Here is a 22,291-nt window from a genome sequence, read left to right on the forward strand (position 1 = left end):
GTTTAACTTTTCCTCCCCCCCTATTCCCTTCAGTGGCCATCCAGGATGACAGAGTCTGTCGTGATCTTTCAGGTAAGTCCCCCCCACACCCAACCTCTCCTCACTCCCCTTTTACACCCCGAAACCCCTTCCTCCCCACCTCATTGTGTGTGTTCGGAACCCAAGCAGCATGAAAGTCCTGCTTGGGTGAAGGGTGCATGGAGGAGAGAGGTATAGGGGGGGTTTAGCTCTCGGTAATACCAGATCTCTTTGGGAGGAGATCTTTCTACACTACCCCTCACCCCTTTCTCTCCTATTCACTCTTCCCCCCTGTGTCCTTCAAATACAGTTCCACCAGACTTTAGAAAAGCAATTGGAAATCAGTCTGAAATCCCTCTCTCTTCACTCACTCCCTTTTTCTGGAGAGTTGACAGCTCACTGCTCCATATCTCATGGCAAATGTCACCAGTCATGAAGGGATGTTTCCAGAGTCACTCCGCTGAGGCAGTGTAGAGACTTCAAACTCTTTGGAGTTCCTTGTAAAGAAAGATTATTATATTAGCAATGGAAGGAAGTAGTATGGAGTCAATGAGCCTTAACGCAACTTAAGACACCAGAACCACAAATAGCCTTCATTCATGATTCCTACACTTCCAATTATTTTTCTCAAATGGGTGCTAACGTCTCTAATCGAGTACTGTCTGGATGGATCCCCACACAGAGTGTTCTGAGATGGAGCCTCATAATGCCTATGAGGACAAATACCCCACAATAGAACAAGCAGTATATTAAAATGGCAAGTCCATTTGAGAAATTAACTGAAATTAAATAAAGGCTTCATGGTTCTCATCCGGGAGGGGTGAGAGGAATGCCAAGGGGACACTGACCCTTAAAACATATCTCTATTTGGGAGTACAGGGAAAGCCCCTCTCACAGTGAAAATGGCCTGAAGGTTCTAGAGGAAAGTCTTATCCTATTAGAGAAAAGTCTGCTTTGTTCAACCACCGCTTACTATTGTAATACTTCTCTTATAGTAATTTAACTGAAGTACCCGAGCAAACAAGTAAGTAAAAGTTTTTTCTTTTAACATGTCATAAACATACGTCTGGAGATGAATGTACAACATAAAACATGCCCATATTGAAAATGTAGTTAGAGTCTCTGAATGAATAAGGTTAATATTGGATAGCTTAACTAGAGTTCACACACAGCTATACCCACTTAATAAATCAGTGGCGCCAACATTAATTCACCAAGAATGTGGCTTTGATGACACCACTGAGGCTCTCTGTTATAACAGTGACTAATTAGGAAGTGTGTATTTCTCTCAGCAACCTACTGAACTGTATTACTATGGTGTTTTAGTAGTATTATAATGCTGAGTTGACAGTGAGTCAGGGAGAGAGGAATGTTACTCTGTCTGATGAGGCGAAGAATACTTTGGATGGGGCGTGTCGTCCTGTATCTCTTCATCATCATCACCGTCACATTCCTCGACTTCCATACATACTGGCACACACTCCCGCATAGATGGATTGGACAGAGCTTAGTGTAATAAAGTGTAGCATAGATGACTGTGTTGGTTGGAATATGTTGCCCAAACACTAAGACTGTGGGTTCAAACCTACTTGGAAAGACGATGTGTGTTGTATTTACTGAGGAAAAGCCTCAATATCAGGAACATTTCATTACAGTAAGCCTATCGCATTTCTATAACAAACATGAAATAGACATTACATAACCACAGCTACATAACCATTGCTGAACCGTATATCCCCAAAATATAGATACCTGGAGTATATAGATATCTCGGCACCACCAAAGTTTTATACCAGTGACGCCCCATGTATCTCCAGCATAAAAAAACAGGCCTTAAGTTAAAGCCCCCATGCAGTCTTTATAATAAAACCTTTTAAATCACTGATGTGTAATAAGTCACTGTGTTTATTTTATGAAAATAACGAAAAATATATATTTATCATTTATTTATTCTTAATGTTTTGTACGCAGTGTATACACTGGACAAAAATTTAATTGTCAGGCGCATCTCTAGAGTTACACCGACCTCAACGGACTGTTAGTGTGTGTCACTTCCGGTCACAACTTGCAGACTTGTTTATGTGCTGCTGTGCATTTTGTTGCTAACCTTACTTTGCTACCTGACAATTTGATGGTTTTTACTTTTTAATTACGTTTATATTTTTAGTTTATCCCTCGCTCAACTTTTTTTTTGTTAAACTTTTTCACTCCGGACGCTTTATCTGGACGTGATTTGTCAGGATATCCACTAGCCGAAGCTAAGTAGTAACATTAACATGATGCCTTCTAATTTCAGTCATTGTACTCATAATATACAGGAGAACGATTGCCTTACGGCAAGGATAGCTGTGCTTCAGACGCAATCGTTAGGCAAGGGTAATTTCAGAGTAGGAAAGGATAAAATAGCGTCTGTGCCACCAGTAAGTACAGATAGTAGTATAAATCCTCTCGCACAGTCCCTGCAGCTGGACAAATTTCTCATGGCTTCTGGAGGGAAATGCTGTAGGAATGCTCAACCGGTGTCGCTCATTCATCCGACAGAAACTTTCAAACGGTTCTCTCCACAGAGGCCGAGCCTTCTCGGGTCTCTACTCCTCCTGTTACGGGCTCTGAGACGCCGAAGCCTCGCACCATTAGCTCTGACAAATTGAAAACCCTAGTCATTGGCGACTCCATTACACGTAGTATTAGATTTAAAATGAATCATTCAGCAATCATACTGTTTACCAGGGTGCAGGGCTACCGACTTTAAGGCTAATCTGAAGATGGTTCTGGCTAAAACTAAAACTGCCGAGTGTAGAGAGTATTGGGATATTGTTATCCACGTTGGCACGAACAATGTTAGGATGAAACAGTCAAAGGTCACCAAGCTCAACATAGCTTCAACGTGTAAATCAGCTAGAAAGATGTGTCGGCATCGAGTATTTGTCTCTGGCCCCCTCACAGTTGGATGAGCTCTACAGCAGTCTCACAACTCAATCGCTGGTTGAAAACTTTTCTGCCCCTCCCAAAATATAGAATTTGTAGATAATTGGCCCTCTTTCTGGGACTCACCCACAAACAGGACCAAGCCTGGCCTGTTGAGGAGTGACGGACTCCATCCTAGCTGGAGGGGTGCTCACATCTGATCTACGAACATAGACAGGGCTTTAACTCCCCTAGCTCCACAATGAAATAGGGTGCAGGCCAGGCAGCAGGCTATTAGCACAGCCAGGGTAGTCAGCTCAGCTATCCCCATTGAGACCGTGTCTGCTCCTAGACTTAGGTTGGGAAAAACTAAACATGGCGGTGTTCGCCTTAGCAATCTCTCTGGATTAAAGACCTCCCATATCTGCAATTATTGAAAGATATTGTGATACCTCGCATTTCAAAGTAGGGCTACTTAATGTTAGATCCCTCACTTTCAAGGCAGTTATGGTCAATGAACTAATAACTGATCATAATCTTAATGTGACTGGGCTGACTGAAACATGACTTAAGCCTGATGAATTTACTGTGTTAAATGAGGCCTCACCTCCTGGTTACACTAGTGACCATATCCCCTGCACATCCTGCAAAGGCAGATGTGTTGCTAACATTTATGAAAGCAAATTTCAATTTGAGCTTCTTGTCATGAAATCTATGCAGCCTACTCAATCACTTTTTATAGCTACTGTTTACAGGCGTCCTGGGCCATATACAGCGTTCCTCATTGAGTTCCCTGAATTCCTATTGGACCTTGTAGTCATGGCAGATAATATTCACATTTTTGGTGACTTTAATATTCACATGGAAAAGTCCACAGACGCACTCCAAACGGCTTTCAGAGCCATCATTTACTCAATGGGTTTAGTCCAACATGTCTCCGGACCTACTCACTACCACAGTCATACTCTGGACCTAGTTTTGTCCTGTGGAATCAATGTTGTGGATCTTAATGTTTTTCCTCATAATCCTGGACTATGGGACCACCATTTTAATTACGTTTGCAATCGAAACAAATAATCTGCTCAGATCCAAACCAAGGATCATCAAAAGTCGTTCTATAAATTCTCGGACAACCCAAAGATTCCTAGAAGCCCTTCCAGATTCCCTCCGCCGACCCAAGGACGTCAAAGTACAAAAATCTGTTAAATCTGCGTATTCCTCCAAACCTCAGTTGCCCTGAGTCTAAACAACTGCCAGGACCTAGGATCAAGGGACACACTCAAGTGTTTTAGTATTATATCTCTTGACACTATGATGAAAATAATCATGGCCTCTAAATTTTCAAGCTGCATACTGGACCCTATTCCAACTAAACTACTGAAAGAGCTGCTTCCTGTGCTTGGCCCTCCTATGTTGAACATAATAAACGTCTCTCTTTCCACCGGATGTGTACCAAACTCACTAAAAGTGGCAGTAATAAAGCCTCTCTTGAAAAAGCAAAACCTTGACCCAGAAAATATAAAGAACTATCGGCCTATATCGAATCTCCCATTCCTCTCAAAAATATTAGAAAAAGCTGTTGCGCAGCAACCCACTGCCTTCCTGAAAACAAACAATGTTTATGAAACGCTTCAGTCTGGTTTTAGGCCCCATCATAGCACTGAGACTGCACTTATGAAGGTGGTAAATGACCTTTTAATGGCGTCAGACCGAGGCTCTGCATCTGTCCTCGTGTTCATAGACCTTAGTGCTGCTTTTGATAACATCGATCACCACATTCTTTTGGAGAGATTGGAAACGTCAAATTGGTCTATACGGACAAGTTCTGGCCTGGTTTAGATCTTATCTGTTGGAAAGATATCAGTTTGTCTCTGTGGATGGTTTGTCCTCTGACAAATCAAGTGTACATTTCGGTGTTCCTCAAGGTTCCGTTTTAGGACCACTATTGTTTTCACTATATATTTTACCTCTTGGTGATGTATTTCGGAAACATAATGTTAACTTTCACTATTATGCGGATGACACACAGCTGTACATTTCGATGAAACATGGTGAAGCCCCAAAATTGCCCTCGCTGGAAGCCTGTGTTTCAGACATTAGGAAGTGGATGGCTGCAAATGTTTTACTTTTAAACTCAGACAAAACAGAGATGCTTGTTCTAGGTCCCAAGAAACAAAGAGATCTTCTGACATTTAATCTTGATGGTTGTACAGTCGTCTCTAAATTAAACTGTGACGGACATCGGCGTTACTCTGGACCCTGATCTCTCTTTTGACGAACATATCAAGACTGTTTCAAAGACAGCTTTTTTCCATCTACGTAACATTGCAAAAATCAGAAACTTTCTGTCCAAAAATGATGCAGAAAAATGTATCCATCCTTTTGTTACTTCTAGGTTAGACTGCAATGCTCTACTTTCCGGCTACTCGGATAAAGCACTAAGTAAACTTCAGTTAGTGCTAAACACGGCTGCTAGAATCTTGACTAGAACCCCAAAATTTGATCATATTACTCCAGTGCTAGACTCTCTACACTGGCTTCCTGTTAAGGCAAGGACTGATTTCAAGTTTTTTTCCGATTTGGTCCTGCCGTTCATATCTACACATACGCTAAGGTCACAAGACGCAAGCCTCTTTACTGTCCCTAAAATTTCTAAACAAACAGCTGAAGGCAGGGCTTTCTCCTGAAGAGCTCAATTTTTATGGAATGGTCTGCCTACCCATGTGAGAGACGCAGACTTGGTCTCAACCTTTAAGTCTTTATTGAAGACTCATCTCTTCAGTAGGTCCTATGATAGAGTGTAGTCTGGCCCAGGAGTGTGAAGGTGAATGGAAAGGCACTGGAGCAACGAACTGTCCTTGCTGTCTGTGCCTGGCCGGTTCCCCTCTCTCCACAGGAATTCTCTGCCTCTAACCCTGTTACAGGGGCTGAGTCACTGGCTTACTGGTGCTCTTCCATGCCATTCCTGGGAGGGGTGCGTCACTTGAGTGGGTTGAGTCATTGACGTGATCTTCCTGTCTGGGTTGGCGCCCCCCCCCCCTTGAGTTGTGCCGTGGTGGAGATCTTTGTGGGCTATACTCGGCCTCGTCTCAGGATTGTAAGTTGGTGGTTGAAGATATCCCTCTAGTGGTGTGGGGGCTGTGCTTTGGCAAAGTGGGTGGGGTTATATCCTGCCTGTTTGGCCCTGTCCGGGGGTATCGTCGGATGGGGCCACAGTGTCTCACGACCACTCCTGTCTCTATGCTGCAGTATTTTGTGTCAGGGGGCCAGTCTGTTATATCTGGAGTATTTCTCCTGTCTTATCCGGTGTCCTGTGTGAATTTAAGTATGCTCTCTCTAACTCTCTTTCTTTCTTTCTTTCTCTCTCGCGGAGGACCTGAGCCCTAGGACCATGCCTCAGGACTATCTGGCCTGATGACTCCTTGCTGTCCCCAGTCCACCTGGCCGAGCTGCTGCTCCAGTTTCAACTGTTCTGCCTGCGGCTATGAAATCCTGACCTGTTCACCAGATGTGCTACCTGTCCCAGACCTGCTGTTTTCAACTCTCTAGAGACAGCAGGAGCAGCAGAGATACTCTGAATGATCAGCTATGAAAATCCAACTGACATTTACTCCTGAGGTGCTGACTTGTTGCACCCTCGACATCCACTGTGATTATTATTATTTGACCCTGCTGGTCACCTATGAACATTTGAACATCTTGGCCATGTTCTGTTATAATCTCCACCCAGCACAGCCAGAAGAGGACTGGCCACCCCTCATAGCCTGGTTCCTCTCTAGGTTTCTTCCTAGGTTCTGGTCTTTCTAGGGAGTTTTTACTAGCCACCGTGCTTCTATACCTGCATTGCTTACTTTTTGGGGTTTTAGGCTGAGTTTCTGTACAGCACTTTCATAGAACACAGTTCATAGAAGGAAATCAGTCAATTGAAATCAATAAATTAGGCTCTAATTTATGGACTTAACTTGAATGGGTTGGGGAGCCAGGCCAACCCACTGGGGAGCCAGGCCCAGCCAATCAGAGTTTTCCCCCACAAAAGGGCTTTAATACAGACAGAAATACTCCTCAGCACCACCCCGCCCTCCTCAGACAATCCTGCAGGTGAAGAAACCGGATGTGGAGGTCCTGGGCTGGCGTGGTCACAAGTGATCTGCGGTTGGCATACTGCCAAATTCTCTAAAACGACATTGGAGGCTGCTTATGGTAGAGAAATTCGGATTCAAATATTTGGCAACAGCTCTGTTTGACATTCCTGCAGTCAGCATGCCAATTGCACGCTCCCTCAAAACTTGAGACATCTGTGGCATTGTGTTGTGTGACAAAACTGCACATTTTAGAGTGGCCTTTTATTGTCACCAGCACAAGCTGCACCTGTGTAATGAGCATTCTGTTTAACCAGCTTCTTGAAATGCCACACCTGTCATGTGGATTAATGATCTTGGCAAAGGAGAAACGCTCACTAACAGGGGTGTAAATACATTTGTCCACAACGTTTGAGAGAAATAAGCTTTTTGTGCATATGGAACATTTCTGGTGTCTTTTACTTCAGCTCATGAAACATGAGACCAAAACTTCACATGTTGCGTTTATATTTTTGCCCAGTATTTAAAAAAACTGGAAAATCACTTTAATTGCACTGCCACTTTAATACTGGAATGTTGAAGTGGGGATTTGAACACAAGAGGGTGATGGGGTTGATAGAGCAGTACGTCCAAACGGCCTCACAACCGCAGACCACGTGTATGGCATAAACTGTAACGGGCTGATGGCAGACAGCATGTGTGGTGCCGTGTTGGCGATTGGTTTGCTGATGTCAACGTTGTGAACAGAGTCCCCCATGGTGGCGGTGGGGTTATGGTATTGGCAACACAATTGCATTTCATCAATGGCAATTTGAATGCACATAGATACCATGACGAGATCCTGTGGCCCATGCACAGCTATTTTCAGGTCTCTCCAGAGATATTCGATCAGGTTCAAATCCGGGCTCTGGCTGGGCCATTCAAGGACATTCAGAGACTTGTCCCGAAGCTGAGGACCGTTTTCCTGTTGGAAGGTGAACCGTCGCCCCAGTCTAAGGTCCTGAGCGCTCTGGACTAGTCTGAAAAACATCTCCACAGAATGATGCTGCCACCACCATGTTTCACCTTAGGGATGGTGCCAGGTTTCCACCAGATGTGACGCTTGGCAGTCAGGCCAAAAATAGTTCAATTTTGGTTTCATCAGAACAGAGAATCTAGTTTCTCAAGTTCTGAGAGTCCTTTAGGCAAACTCCAAGCCAGCGGTCATGTGCCTTTTACTGAGGAGTGGCTTCTGTCTGGCCAGTCTACCATATTAAATAAATTGTATTGGTTACATACACATATTTAACATGTTGTTGCAGGTGTAGTTAAATGCTTGTGTTCCTAGCTCCAACAGTGCAGTATTATCTAACAATTCACACATCTAAAAGTACAAAAATTGAATTATATAAATATTAGATTCATCAATGTCGGAGTGGCATTGACTAAAATAGAGTACAATAGAATACAGTATATACATATGAGATGAGTAAAGAATTATGTAAACATTAAAGTGACAAGCGTTCCAATTATTAAAGTGGCAAGTGATTCCAAGTCTATGTTTGATGATTGGTGCACTGCTGCAGAGATGGTTGTCCTTCTGGAAGGTTCTCCCATCTCCACAGACGAACTTTAGAGCTCTGTCAGAGTCACCTTCATGACCATGGCCCTTCTCCCCCGATTGCTCAGTTTGGCCGGGCGACCAGCTCTAGGAAAAGTCTTGTTGGTTCCAAACTTCTTCCTTTTAAGAATGATGGAGGCCACTGTGTTCTTGGGGACCTTCAATGATGCAGAAGTGTTTTTGGTACCCTTCCTCAGATCTGTGCCTCAACACCATCCTCTCTCTGAGCTCTACGGACAATTCCTTTGACCTCATGGCTTGGTATTTGCCCTAACATGCACTGTCAACTGTGGGACCTTATATAGACAGGAGTGTGCCTTTCCAAATCACGTACAATCAATTGAATTTACCACAGGTGGACTCCATTCAAGTTGTAAAAACATCTCAAGGATGATCAATGGAAACAGGATGCACCTCAGCTCAATTTTGAGTCTCAGAGCAAAGGGTCTGAATACTTATGTAAATAAGTTATTTCTGATTTAAAATTTGCAAAAACTTAGAAAAACCTGTTTTCGCTTTCTCAGATTTTTTATTTATTTAATCCATTTTAGAATAAGGCTGTAACGTAACAAAATGTGGAAAAAAGTGAAGGGGTCTGAATACTTTGCAAATGTACTGTATGTCTAATCTCACCAGATCTTTCTCTACATACAGTGCATCACTTCATTAAATAGGCTTTTTGACAGTGTGGTATGTGACATATCCCTCTGTTTAAAGAAGTATAGAGTTACTCCTTCCCTTGGCAGAACAGAGTTATTAAACGGCGATGGTCACTTTTGTTCGAGTCGGGTCGCAGCCTGCTAAATATTTATCTGGGAGGGCTGCATGGAGTGCCCCTCCCTAGATGGAGACCGTTAACGTTTACGTTAACGTAAATAAACAAACACACATACACAGAGTGGGCAGGGTCGTAAGGAATTCTACCTGGCTTTAGTTAAGACCCCGCAAACAAATTACTTTCAGGCTAGTTCAAGTTAATGGGCAGGTGTCTACACACAGTCTTACACCAGATTACCTAGAACAACTAAGCCTCCATGCAGTCCAGATGTGCGTTGGCTATGTGAGTGTGTGACATGCTGACCACATGGCTCGCATGTGCGAGGGAAGCAAAATAAATGTACACATAACTGTTATTCAATCATTGCACCACACTGCTAGCGTGCGTCAACAAGCGTCTGCGTAGCCAGGCGCTAAAATAGAACTTGGTTCTATTTGTGACGCTTGATGCACTGCAAGTCCCGCCTCTCCCATCTCCTCATTGGTTTTTAGGAGCATATACCCTCGTGGGTGATTGAAAGATGAACTGAGGTCCACACTCCAGTCCAGTTGGTAATGCACCTTAAAGTTGTTTGCCAACCGCCATATACAGTCCAGAGAAGAAGAAGAATCCTGAAGGAGGAGAGATTACTAGAATCAAACTCGGTTTCTGTGGATTATAATCTGTGGAGGAGAGGACCTTGTGCATTTCAGGTAAAATAACAACCCAATGTTTATATCCCAGGACAAATTAGCTAGCAACAGCAAGCTAGCAAGCTACATTTCCATTTATGTTTAATGCTTTTTGACCTGTCCCCAAATTAATATAGTTGGTTCAGATTTCATTTTGAAATTTCAACCTGCGTGTCCTGATTGCGTCTGGTGTGGGTGAACAAAATGATGTGTGCGATGTTGCACATGAACGGTCTGGTCACCGTGTGAGGGACCTGTTTCAAAGCTCCAATAGGAGACTGTAGGTGTCCCTTCAGCGTTGACAGAAAGATTAGTGAAGGATCAAGAGGCTCTAGAGGGACATAGTTGCAGGGATCTACAGATCACACAGACACCCACACCCACACACGAAGGGCCAGAGGCTGAACATGGGTGGCATTGTATTTTGTGTCAGTCAGGGGCCATACCACACACACACACACTCTCTCACACCCCCCTCACCCACCTGCACATCGAATGCACAAATACGATCAGGGACGAACTCAAACAGACACATCCATACATAAACACAGCGCTCACAGACAATCACAATCATATAGATAAATAAACAACTGTCTCTCTAACCTTCCTCTGCCAGGGTGTTGTCCTCTGAGTGGTCATTGAGCTCTGTCTGTTCATCTGCCTTCCCCTTCAGACTGGTGATGGAGATCTGTCCATTCTTCTGCTGGAGCTGATGAGGAAGGGGGAGAGGAGAGGAGAGAGAGAGAGCACTGAAAGATAACTCCAACAACACAGCAGAGATACTCATCAGTAAAAGCACAGCATCTGCACAGTATTCAATCCACAAATTGTCATGTCAAGAGAGCAGAAAAAACAAATGGTTTCCCTCAAGGTTTCAAAATAAAGAAACATGTATCATAATAATATTCCTCCATCCAACAATGACATATAATGTCAAATTCATAACAAAGTAGCTATACACCTCCCAGAGGTGTCATGCCCATAGGGTGCACAAGGGTAAGTGCCATCTCAGACTTAAAACAGTTCAGTAATAATACTTAGGTTGCCATTTCCATTTTGGTTTGGTGGGTTATTGTCTATGTGTAGTTGCCTGTCAGCACTCGGTTTATATAGCGTCACGGTCGTTTTGTTATTTTGTTAGTTTGTTTAGTGTTCTTTCTTTATTAAATGAGTATGTATTCAAATCACGCTGTGCCTTGGTCTCATCAATACGACGAACGTGACACTTTCCAAATCATGTCCAATCAATAGAATTTACCACCGGTGGATCAAGTTATAGAAACATCTCAAGGATGATCAGTGGAAACAGGATGCACCTGAGATCTCATAGCATATGGTCTGAATACTTATGTAAATAAGGTACTTCGGTTTTTAATACATCTGCAAAAAAAAATTTAAACCTGTTTTCGCTTCGTCATTATGGTGTATTATGTGTAGATTGATGAGGAGAAACACTAATATAATCCATTTTAGAATAAGGCTGTAACGTAACAAAATGTGGAAAAAGTCTGAATACTTCAGGATATATAAACACAGCAAAAAAAGAAACGTCCCTTTTCAGGACCCTGTCTTTCAAAGATAATTCGTAAAAATCCTAATAACTTCACAGACCTTCATTGTAAAGGGTTTAAACACTGTTTCACGTGCTTGTTCAATGAACCATAAACAATTAACGAACATGCACCTGTGGAACGGTCTTAGAGACACTAACAGCTTACAGACGATAGGGAAATAGGCAATTAAGGTCACAGTTAAGACACCTTAGGACATCAAAGAGGCCTTTCTACTGAATCTGGAAAAACAGCAAAAGAAAGATGACCAGGGTCCCTGCTCATCTGCGTGAACATGCCTTAGGCATGTTGCAAGGAGAAAAGAGGATGTGGCCAGGGCAATAGATTGCAATGTCCGTACTGTGAGACGCCTAAGACAGCGCTACAGGGAGACAGGACGGATCGCTGATCGTCCTCGCAGTGGCAGATCACGTGTAACAACACCTGCACAGGATCGGTACAGCGGAACATCACACCTGTGGGACAGGTACAGGATGGCAACAACTACTGCCCGAGTTACACCAGGAACGCACAATCCCTCAATCAGTGCTCAGACTGTCCGCAATAGGCTGAGAGAAGCTGAATTGAGGACTGATAGGCCTGTTGTAAGGCAGGTCCTCACCAGACATCACCGGCAACAACGTCACCTATGGGCACAAACCAGACATGACTGGCAAAAAATGCCCTTCACTGACGAGATGCAGTTTTGTCTCACCAGGGGTGATGGTCAGATTCGAGTTTATCGTTGAAGGAATGAGCGTTACTCCAAGGCCAGTACTCTGGAGCGGGATCGATTTGGAGGTGGAGGGTCCGTCATGGTCTGGGGCGGTGTGTTACAGCATCATCGGACTGAGCTTGTTGTCCTTGCAGGCTATCTCAATGCTGTGCGTTACAGGAAAGACATCCTCCTCCATCATGTGGTAACCTTCATGCAGGTTCATCCTGACATGACCCTCCAGCATGACAATGCCACCAGCCATACTGCCCGTTCTGTGCGTGAACACAGGACTGTCAGTGTTATGCCATGGCCAGCGAAGAGCCCGGATCTCAATCCCATTAAGCACATCTGGGACCTGTTGGATCAGAGGGTGAGGGCTATGGCCATTCCCACCAGAAAGTTCTGGGAACTTGCAGGTGCCTTGGTGGAAGAGTGGGGTAACATCTCACATCAAGAACTGGCAAATCTGGTGTGGTCCCATGAGGAGGAGATGCAGTTCTGCAGTTATGCAGTTCTTAATGCAGCTGGTGGCCACACTAGATACTGACTGTTACTTTTTATTTTAGACCCCCCCTTTGCTCAGGGATACATTATTCAATTTCTGTTAGTCACAGGTCTGTGGAACTTGTTCAGTTTATGTCTCAGTTGTTGAATCTTTGTATGTTCATACAAATATTTACACATGTTAACTTTGCTGAAAATAAACACAGTTGACAGTGAGAGGACATTTCTTTTTTTGCTGAGTTTACATTTTGTACTGTTATCGTTTTAAAATTGATAACACATAAGCTCAACAATATGTAAACAATGTGCATTGCAAATGCCAATAATGCTAATGCCATCATACTTTAGGCCAGTGCTTCCCAACTGGTCCTCGAGTACCCCCAACAGTATACAGTTTTATTGAAGCACACGTCATTCAACTTGTCAACTAATCATCAGGCCCTCAATTAGCGGTGATGCAGCCATTCAAGATGCTCTCAATGGTGCAGCTGTAGAACTTTTTGAGGATCTGAAGGCCCATGCCGAATCCTAACACATCTTAACACAGGCAGCACGCTGTGAAGGCAGATTTGTTTTCCTTTGGTAGTGGAATGACCTTAAACTCTTTCCAGATTTCTGGGCACATCCCACATACCAAGCACCAATTAAAATTGGGGTGAATATGTGGTTGGTTGTAACTCTAAGCAATTTGCCGTCAAGATTATCTGTACCTGGGATGCAAGATGGCGCCGACAGACATGGCAGCTTTGCTTCTAGCTCCTAAGCAACTTTGTAATATTTTGCTTGCTGACATTATAAGCCCATAATGTTGTTTTGTGTTATTGACCTGCCAGCCAATTCAAAGGTTAAGTTATTGAAAACAAAGACTTCCGCCTCCCAAATTGCAGTTCCTATGGCTTTCACTAGATGTCAAGAGTCATTATATATGGTTTCTGGCATGTATTCTGAAAAACCAACAAGGAATAGTTGTTTATCCTCAGGGAGTCCTATGGCAAAACTAGTCTCATTGCGCGCGTGACCGAGGGAGCGCGCTGCGTTCGTTTCCTTTCCTCTTGAAAATAGTTTGCTCCGTATTTAATATCGTTTATTCAGATATTAGAGTACCTAATAATGGATTAGAAACGTTGTTTGATTTGTTTGGACAAACTTTACAGGTAACTTTTGGAACTCCTATGTCTGCATTCTGAACGGGTGGATTACTGAACTCAATGACGACTACTAAACAGACTGTTTGGGATATAAAGAAGGAATTTATCGAACAAAATTACCATTCATTGTGTTCCTGGGACTCTTGTGATCGCGATCAGAGGAAGGTCTTCAAAGGTAAGTGACTTATTTTGTCGATATATGGGAGTTTGTGACACCTGTGCTTGTTTGGATATTATGCTGTTGTGGGGTGCTGACCTCAGATAATCGAATGCTGTGCTTTCGCCGTAAAGCCTTTTTGCAATCAGATGATGTGGTAAAATTGCCAAGATTCTAAGCTAAAGAATCATGTATGACACTTGTATTATCATGAATGTTAAATATTGCGTTTATTGTATTTGTATTTCACCGGATGTTGTCGAGGTGGGTCGCTAGCGGAACGCCAGCGCCAGAAAGGTTAAAGACTTGATAGATCAGACACATAGTATATTAATGAGTGAAAGAGACTGGGTTTCTGTAGAAAGACAGATAGCTGTGGAACATGTAAAGGAGCAATAAAGATTTGGTATCCTGTTACCCTCTTTATTATCTTCCTGTAGAGCCATAACATGTAAGGATTGGAGAGAAGGAGTGCCTTAAGTGGGATATAAATATCTGGATGTGACAAATGTTGGGTTGTCTGATTACAGCTGTACAGAACCGTTGGGAAGAATTCAACTTGGTTAAAGCTTCTCTAGAGTCCATGGGTTATCAGCTCTGAAAAATAAGAATCGAACAGATGGCGAGCTAGCCAGGAGTTCACCACGATTTGTAGTCAAACCAAAGAGTCCAGATCAGTGGAGAAGAGCTAGCAACAAGCAAGGTAGGCTAGTTCCTATATCTGTTTCCACTCATTTTGACATCTTGGGGAGATGAGAATCGTTGGCTGAACTAATTATGGGATTTGGACCTGGAGAGCCTAAGTTTAATTCTATAGGCCCATTGTGTGACGACCGGTCATAGCTTTATAGTAAATGGAAGAAACTCATACAGGCTCAACTCATACCTGTAGGGTAAGTCCTAGGGGGTAACTCCCTAGTAGGTTGGTTCCTGCTAGTACTATAAAGTCAATAGTTAATCCCAGTGGATTAATACCTGTGATTACTATTAATATAGGGTGAGTCCCGGAAGGTAAACCCGAGCAGGCTGGAACCAACGTTGATTCCCTGCATAGCCCTGTTGGGGTGATGAACCATGGCAGAGTATGTGGAAATAGGAAGACAAGTGTGAATAATTTTGATGATGTGTGTTATCAATAATAGTGAAATTTGAGGAAGTACTGGAATAGGACATAAAGTATTGTCCGTGTTCTCCTGTAATACATTTGCAGAAACTATGGTATCGGTTATAATACAAGGTATTAAGTGCCGTGACCAATTAATTATTATCCGGGGAAGTGTCTTGTGCTATCTTAGAAAATAGTTAATAGAAGATGGGTATTATAGACGGGAGTGAAGAAATCTAAAATACCCTGAACACTGTCGGGAGTGTTCACGGAATAATAACTATTGATATGGCGACAAACAGACTTGTTTCTCCCTGTAATATAGAGATAGCTGTCACGCCCTGACCTTAGAGAGCTCTTTATATCTCTATTTTGGTTTGGTCAGGGTGTGATTTGGGTGGGCATTCTATGTTCCTTTTTCTATGTTTTGTATTTCTTTGTTTTGGCCAGGTATGGTTCTCAATCAGGGACAGCTGACTATCGTTGTCTCTGATTGGGAACCATACTTAGGTAGCTTTTTCCCACCTATGGTTTGTGGGAAGTTTTCTGTTTAGTGTTTTCTGCACCTGACAGCACTGTTTCGGTTTCGTTTTGCACTTTGTTATTTTTGTTTCAGTGTTCAGTTAAATAAAAGTCATGAACACTTACCACGCTGCGCTTTGGTCCGATCCCTCCTCATCCGACGACACCCGTTACAATAGCGAAATGTAATAAAGCCATGGAGGCGCTAAAAGAAGTGCACGAGCATTATACCAATTCGGCTGGAAAGTGAGGGATATTTAGCAAATTAGATAAAATTGGACAATATTTTCCTGCTGACGGTGAATTCAAATCAAATAAAGAATTCTGGGAGGCAATTATGACTTGGCACAAGGACATAAAACCAGAATCAAAAGCTCAATATACCAGAGTTCTATTAACAGAAAATGCATAATGATAAACCCAGAAAGTGTAACACCGGTACTTTACTACAGAAGGCCTGGGAACGGGAGTGAATTGAATAGAATTTGCGCTTCAGCTTTAATGACGGGGTTGAACCCTGTGATCAAAACGATAATTGCGGGGATAGTACATTTAATTCGAGACAATGTTTTGAGAGTGGAATATGACTCCGCTCGCCTCACAGACATGTGAAGGGTTAGTAGAGCCATAGAGGAAATCACTAACTATAGTTTCAATGGCCAGGATAAAACTAAGAAACGTAGCGAAAAAAACATCAAAGTGTAAGGAGATGGCTCCCTGTTTTAGATGTGGGACAATCGGGCATTGGCATTAGCAGGAAATGCAGCTATAAAAGAGTTTGCATCTTTTTCAAAGAGATTAGAGACTACGGTTTCTATGTGATGGAAGAATAAGTATAAGATCACGTTTTACCTCATTTTTAGTAGAGTACTGATGGGATTTAAAAACAGTCCCACGTGGTATCATTTTGCATTGAAACAATCATTAAAAGGGTGTCAATTGTAGGTTCTGTGTTGGTACAATACGTGGATGAAAGAAACTCACATGCGAGACCGCACCACATTGGTAGACAATTTGGTGGAACGGGGTCATAAAGCATCGTATGACAAATCACAACTACCAAAACCCCATATTTTGGGGTTTTCCATTTTTTCTCAGGAAAACTTTAGGAGTTTTCAATTTTGTTCAACATTTTATTCCATCATTCTCTTAAATTGCTGAGCCGCTTACAGAGTTGACGTAAGGGGGGGAAGGGTCCACATGAGAAGATGTGTTTGTCGAGTTAAAGAAGCAATTGTGTCAAGTGCCAGCATTGGGATTGCTAAACCTAAAATTACATTTTAAAAATGTGTTCATGAACAAGAGGGACATTGCAGAGCGGTGGTTATGCAAAATCATGGGGGTAGAGAAAGACCAGTAATGTACTGGAGTAAATCGCTAGACTCGATGGCAAAAGGAATGTCACACCGTGCCTTAGGGCGGTACAGGAGACTGAAATGGTGTTGCATAACATGGCTTCCATTACAATGGGTCAAAAAGTAGATACCACACGCAGTAGCAACCATAGTGAACAGCACGAAAGCACAACATGTTAATAGTGCAAGATGGACAAAATGGGAATTAAAGTTAATTGGGGAAAATCTACAATTTCATAAGATTGGTGCTTTGAATCCTGCGTTATTAATGCCGTTGCATGGGGAAGGTGAATCGCATACATGTGACCCAGATCAAATTACTCCAAAACCTAGACCTGATTTGCAAGAGGGAAAAATATTGTATAAAGATGGCTCTAGTTACATGAAAACAGACGAGAATAGAGTAACGGGGTAGGCTGTGTGTGGTATGCATTTGGAGTAGTTCAAGATTTCGGTACATTGTGGTCATCACGGGGCATGTTAACAGCGACAGAAGAATGTCAGTTAACCAGTAAATTAGCAGTGGTGAAATGTGAAGCTCGTACTAGTCGTACAGATACAATCGCCATAGGCAATTGTAAAGCAGACTAAATGGTTAAGGCGGCTGCCTTGGTGAGAGAAAGTGTTATAGAGCCGCGTATCCCCTACAATGAGAAATTGGCTAAATTTGCCACAGGAACATTTTGGGTTGAAGATTTTAGGCAAAATGCTAGGGGAATGGATTCTAAAGGTAACACATTTAAATGATATGGCCAAACACTCCTTGCAAATTCAGAAGTTTTTAGGGTTTGTTTAAATCATTAGGCATTTTGTGTGGTTTTATTTTTAAATACATTTACGTTTGATGTCGTCTCATTCTGGAATGGGATTCTAGAATGGACGAAAGGGTGGAGGGGTCACGAGGAATTAGCATTGGGGTTACCAAACCTAAAATTAACTTTAATTATTTTTCTGTTGTATGATGGTTACAGAGAAGAGGATGAACTGTTTTGAAGAGGTATTTAAATGGGTTTCCGAAGGACAGGGAAGGAAAGGGAAAGGAAACATTTAATGGGGCCCTGAATATTAAAAATTCCTATTGAAGAATGATCAACTTCATTAAGAGACACCAGGCGGGGGTGTTGGAACAGCATTGGTTTGAGAGACACACTACTACGAATAGTACCTGCAGTGGTTAAGATAGTCATGTCTCTCCTTGGGGGGTGCATAGTTCTCACATGAAGTGAGGTCCACCTGCATAATGGGTGAGTGAAGACACCATGACAGAGGAAGCGGAGCGAGAGAGAGACTAGATTCCACTGTAAGACATATGGATAGATTGGTTCTGGGAACTACTATAAACATCATAGTTGGTTTGGGGTTTAACTGCTTTATGGGTTAATGCATCATATGATAGAGGATTGTCTATTGTACTGTGAACAAAATGTTGAAGGCATTGATGTGAAAGCATATACGGTGCGGTTTTACCTCAAGAGGATGGAACATGGATTACGGAAACACACTTGCATATCAGGTGTTGTGCCTATCAGGTGAAATCGAGAAGATGGGCAACAAAGTGAAAATGACATGACTTGGGAACACCTCTTGGGACCTGGGGCCAAAAGACAGGGCAAAAGCATGAGGAAGCTTTTTAGAGCTTTCTTTTCTGTGGAACCCAGCAGGAAAGTATCCTGGGGGCATAGAGTCAGGTGAAGAGAGAGCGCGGGAATTGTCATGGTCTCAGACTTTGCTTGTCATGCATATATATATTTATGCATTGCTTATCACATCGTTAATAATGTTGTTATGTTTTGTGTGTCTTTTTGTTGCTTTCCAAGTCTTGTGCTATCACTCTCTTAGGAACCAGAAAGGGGAAGTGGAGAAACTAAAAGCTGCTCCATCTGCCATTGAATGAGACCGCAGATTCAGCTGGAATGGCATTTTGTTGTGTGATCATAGTTCGGAGGCCATAAGTCTCTGAATTGGTACACCTCGCGGTGACTGTTTGTTCATTTGTTTGTTTGTTTAATTCTTGTTTTATAATCATTTGTTCGTTTTTTATGTTTTATTATCATTGTTTATACATGTATTAGTAATTTCTATGTTTATATGAATTGAACATTATGATGCTTTTGTTCAAGAGGAGGGACTGTTGGGTTCGACATTTGGAACACTGGGATATTAAAGACATGATAGATCAGAAGCATGGTATATTAAGGAGTGAAAGAGACTGGGTCTCTGTAGAAAGACATAGCTGTGGAATGTGTCCTATGAGAGGAGAGCAACGTGTGAAACAGGAGAGACAGATGGACCTCTGTGGATTAGATGGAGGAGGGGTTGAGGTCAGGAGGTGAGGACAGATTCTCTTAAAGGAGCAATAAAGGTTTGGTATCCTGTTACCCTCTTTATTAGCTTCCTGTAGAATCATAAAATATAAGGATTGGATTGGAGAGGAGGAGTGTCTTAACCTCTTGAAACTAGGGGGCACTATTTTCATTTTTGGAAAAATAACGTTCCCAAAGTAAACCGCCTATTTCTCAGGACCAGATGCTAGAATATGCATACAGTGGGGCAAAAAAGTATTTAGTCAGCCACCAATTGTGCAAGTTCTCCCACTTAAAAAGATGAGAGAGGCCTGTAATTTTCCTCATAGGTACACTTCAACTATGACAGACAAAATGAGAAAAAAAAAATCTAGAAAATCACATTGTAGGATTTTTAATGAATTTATTTGCAAATTATGGTGGAAAATAAGTATTTGGTCAATAACACAAGTTTATCTCAATATTTTGTTGGCAATGACAGAGGTCAAACGTTTTCTGTAAGTCTTCACCAGGTTTTCACACACTGTTGCTGGTATTTTGGCCCATTCCTCCATGCAGATCTCCTCTAGAGCAGTGATATTTTGGGGCTGTTTCTGGGCAACACGGACTTTCAACTCCCCCAAAGATTTTCTATGGGGTTGAGATCTGGAGACTGGCTAGGCAACTCCAGGACCTTGAAATGCTTCTTACGAAGCCACTCTTTCGTTGCCTGGGCAGTGTGTTTGGGATCATTGTCATGCTGAAATACCCAGCCACGTTTCATCTTCAATGCCCTTGCTGATGGAAGGAGGTTTTCACTCAAAATCTCATGATACATGGCCCAATTCATTCTTTCCTTTACACGGATCAGTCGTCCTGGTCCCTTTGCACAAAAACAGCCCCAAAGCATGATGTTTCAACCCCCATGCTTCACAGTAGGTATGGTGTTCTTTGGATGCAACTCAGCATTCTTTGTCCTCCAGAAGGGCAGGGGCGGGGGGGTTTCATGATTAACGACTCATGGTGTAATTCTAGGAACATGCAGGAACTAAAGTCATTTTGTTCACCTGACCTAGAATACCTCACAATTAAATGGCGACCATATTATCTCCCAAGAGAATCCTCCTCCGTCATCGCCACGGCCATTTACATCCCATCTATAGCCAAAACCTCAATGGCCCTCAAAGAACTTCACTGGACTTTATGCAAACTGGAAACCACATATCCTGAGAATGCATTTATTGTATCTGTGGATTTTAACAAAGCAAATCTGAGGACTAGGCTGCCGAAATTCGATCAACATATTGACTGACATACTCGCTCTACTAAGACTCTCGAACATTGCTATTCATACTTCCGGGATGCTTACAAGGCCTTCCCCGAGTCATCCTTTAGGCAAATCTAACCACGACTCCATCTTGCTCTTCCCATCCTATAGGAAGAAACTCAAACAGTTAGTGCCCGTGCTTCTTACTATTAAACGATGGCCTGACCAATCTACTGGACAACTAGCATTTTATTTATTTTATGTATTAAAGACATGGCATGTTTTCAGCTGATCCCAACAGTTATACGTTATACGCTATACTGATGTTTGCCTGTTTTGGTCCGGCTCAGAAGATGAACTTATTTCCTTCCACCAATACCTTAACAACATTAACCCTAACATCAAACTAACTATGGAGTACAGCAAGAATGTAATTCATTTTATGGACCTCGACATTAGTAAAAATGACAAATGTTGTTTGCACACATCAATCTTTAGGAAAGCCTACAGATGGGAATACCATTCTGAGGGCAGACAGCTTTCACAACAAAAGGCTAAAAGAGAATATTCCATATGGCCAATTCCAAAGAATCCGCAGAATTTGTGATCAGGAAACAGACTACAGTGTCAAATCTGGTGAATTTGAGAATCGCTTCTTGAATCGGGGCTACAGCGTTCAGGTCCTGAAAGATGTCGGTATCAGGGCTGGATTACTTGACAGAGAGAACTTGTTGCGAAGGGGAGTGCCTCGTGACACATCGGAGAGAGTGTATTTTGTTACAAAATACAGCACTGAAGCAGAGAACATTAAAATAATCACTAAAAAGAATTGGGGAATCATCCAATGTGATACGCTACTACGCCAAGTCTTTCCTGAGCCACCAGCCATAAGCTTTAAGAGATGTCCTACCCTAAATTACAAATTAGTCCAAAGTTATCTTCCGGGTGACTCTCAAAAAACTTGGCTTGACCATAAACCCAAGGGCTCTTTTAAATGTAACCATTGCAACCATTGCAGTAATATTGCACAGAAGAAGTATTTTGTTGACACAGCTTCCAAAATGGAGTATTACGTCAAGCATTTCATTAACTGCAAAACCACTCATGTCATCTATAGATTGGAATGTCCACAGTTCAAAGTGTTCTACATTGGACGGACAAAGAGACGCCTTCATGACCGCTTAGCGGAACACAAGTATGCCATACGGGTAGGCAATGAAGACTACCCCATGGCAAGGCACTACAAGTCCCTACACCATGGCAACCATGCCTCCCTACAAGCTATGGGTATTGATCATATTCCGGCCTCTATTAGAAAAGGGGACTGTCTTAAACAGTTAAACCAAAGGGAAAGTTTTGGGATTTACAAACTACAGGCCACTAAATACCCTGGTTTAAATGAAGATATGGATTTCTCACCCTTCCTGTGGGGTCGTGATGGGTCCATTTGCTGTCATCTAGTGGGCATTTTGCTCAATTGCCCTCAGCTATGTTTAGACTGTTGTTCATGCTTTGCTGTGTTCTAGTGTACTATGGAATATATTGCTTTCTTATTCTTGACACTTCTACTAGTCATATTTAAGGTTAGAACTACCTTTTAGTGTTCTGATACTTCTATCTTGGAGTTGTA

At 42.4% G+C, this 22,291-nt stretch overlaps 1 protein-coding gene across 1 annotated transcript in view; it reads right to left on the bottom strand.

Annotated features, from left to right (window-relative positions):
• Window positions 1–22,291, bottom strand: part of LOC110529893 (uncharacterized) — a 58,618-nt gene that overhangs the window by 23,774 nt on the left and 12,553 nt on the right. The window contains exon 2 of the mRNA XM_021612549.3: window positions 10,657–10,762. Within this exon, the coding sequence (XP_021468224.2) occupies window positions 10,657–10,762 (106 nt within the window). The remainder of the gene's footprint in view (window positions 1–10,656; window positions 10,763–22,291) is intronic.

This window comes from Oncorhynchus mykiss, chromosome 8 (genome assembly GCF_057628025.1).
Source record: "Oncorhynchus mykiss isolate SJ-2025 chromosome 8, ASM5762802v1, whole genome shotgun sequence".
NCBI lineage: Eukaryota > Metazoa > Chordata > Actinopteri > Salmoniformes > Salmonidae > Oncorhynchus > Oncorhynchus mykiss.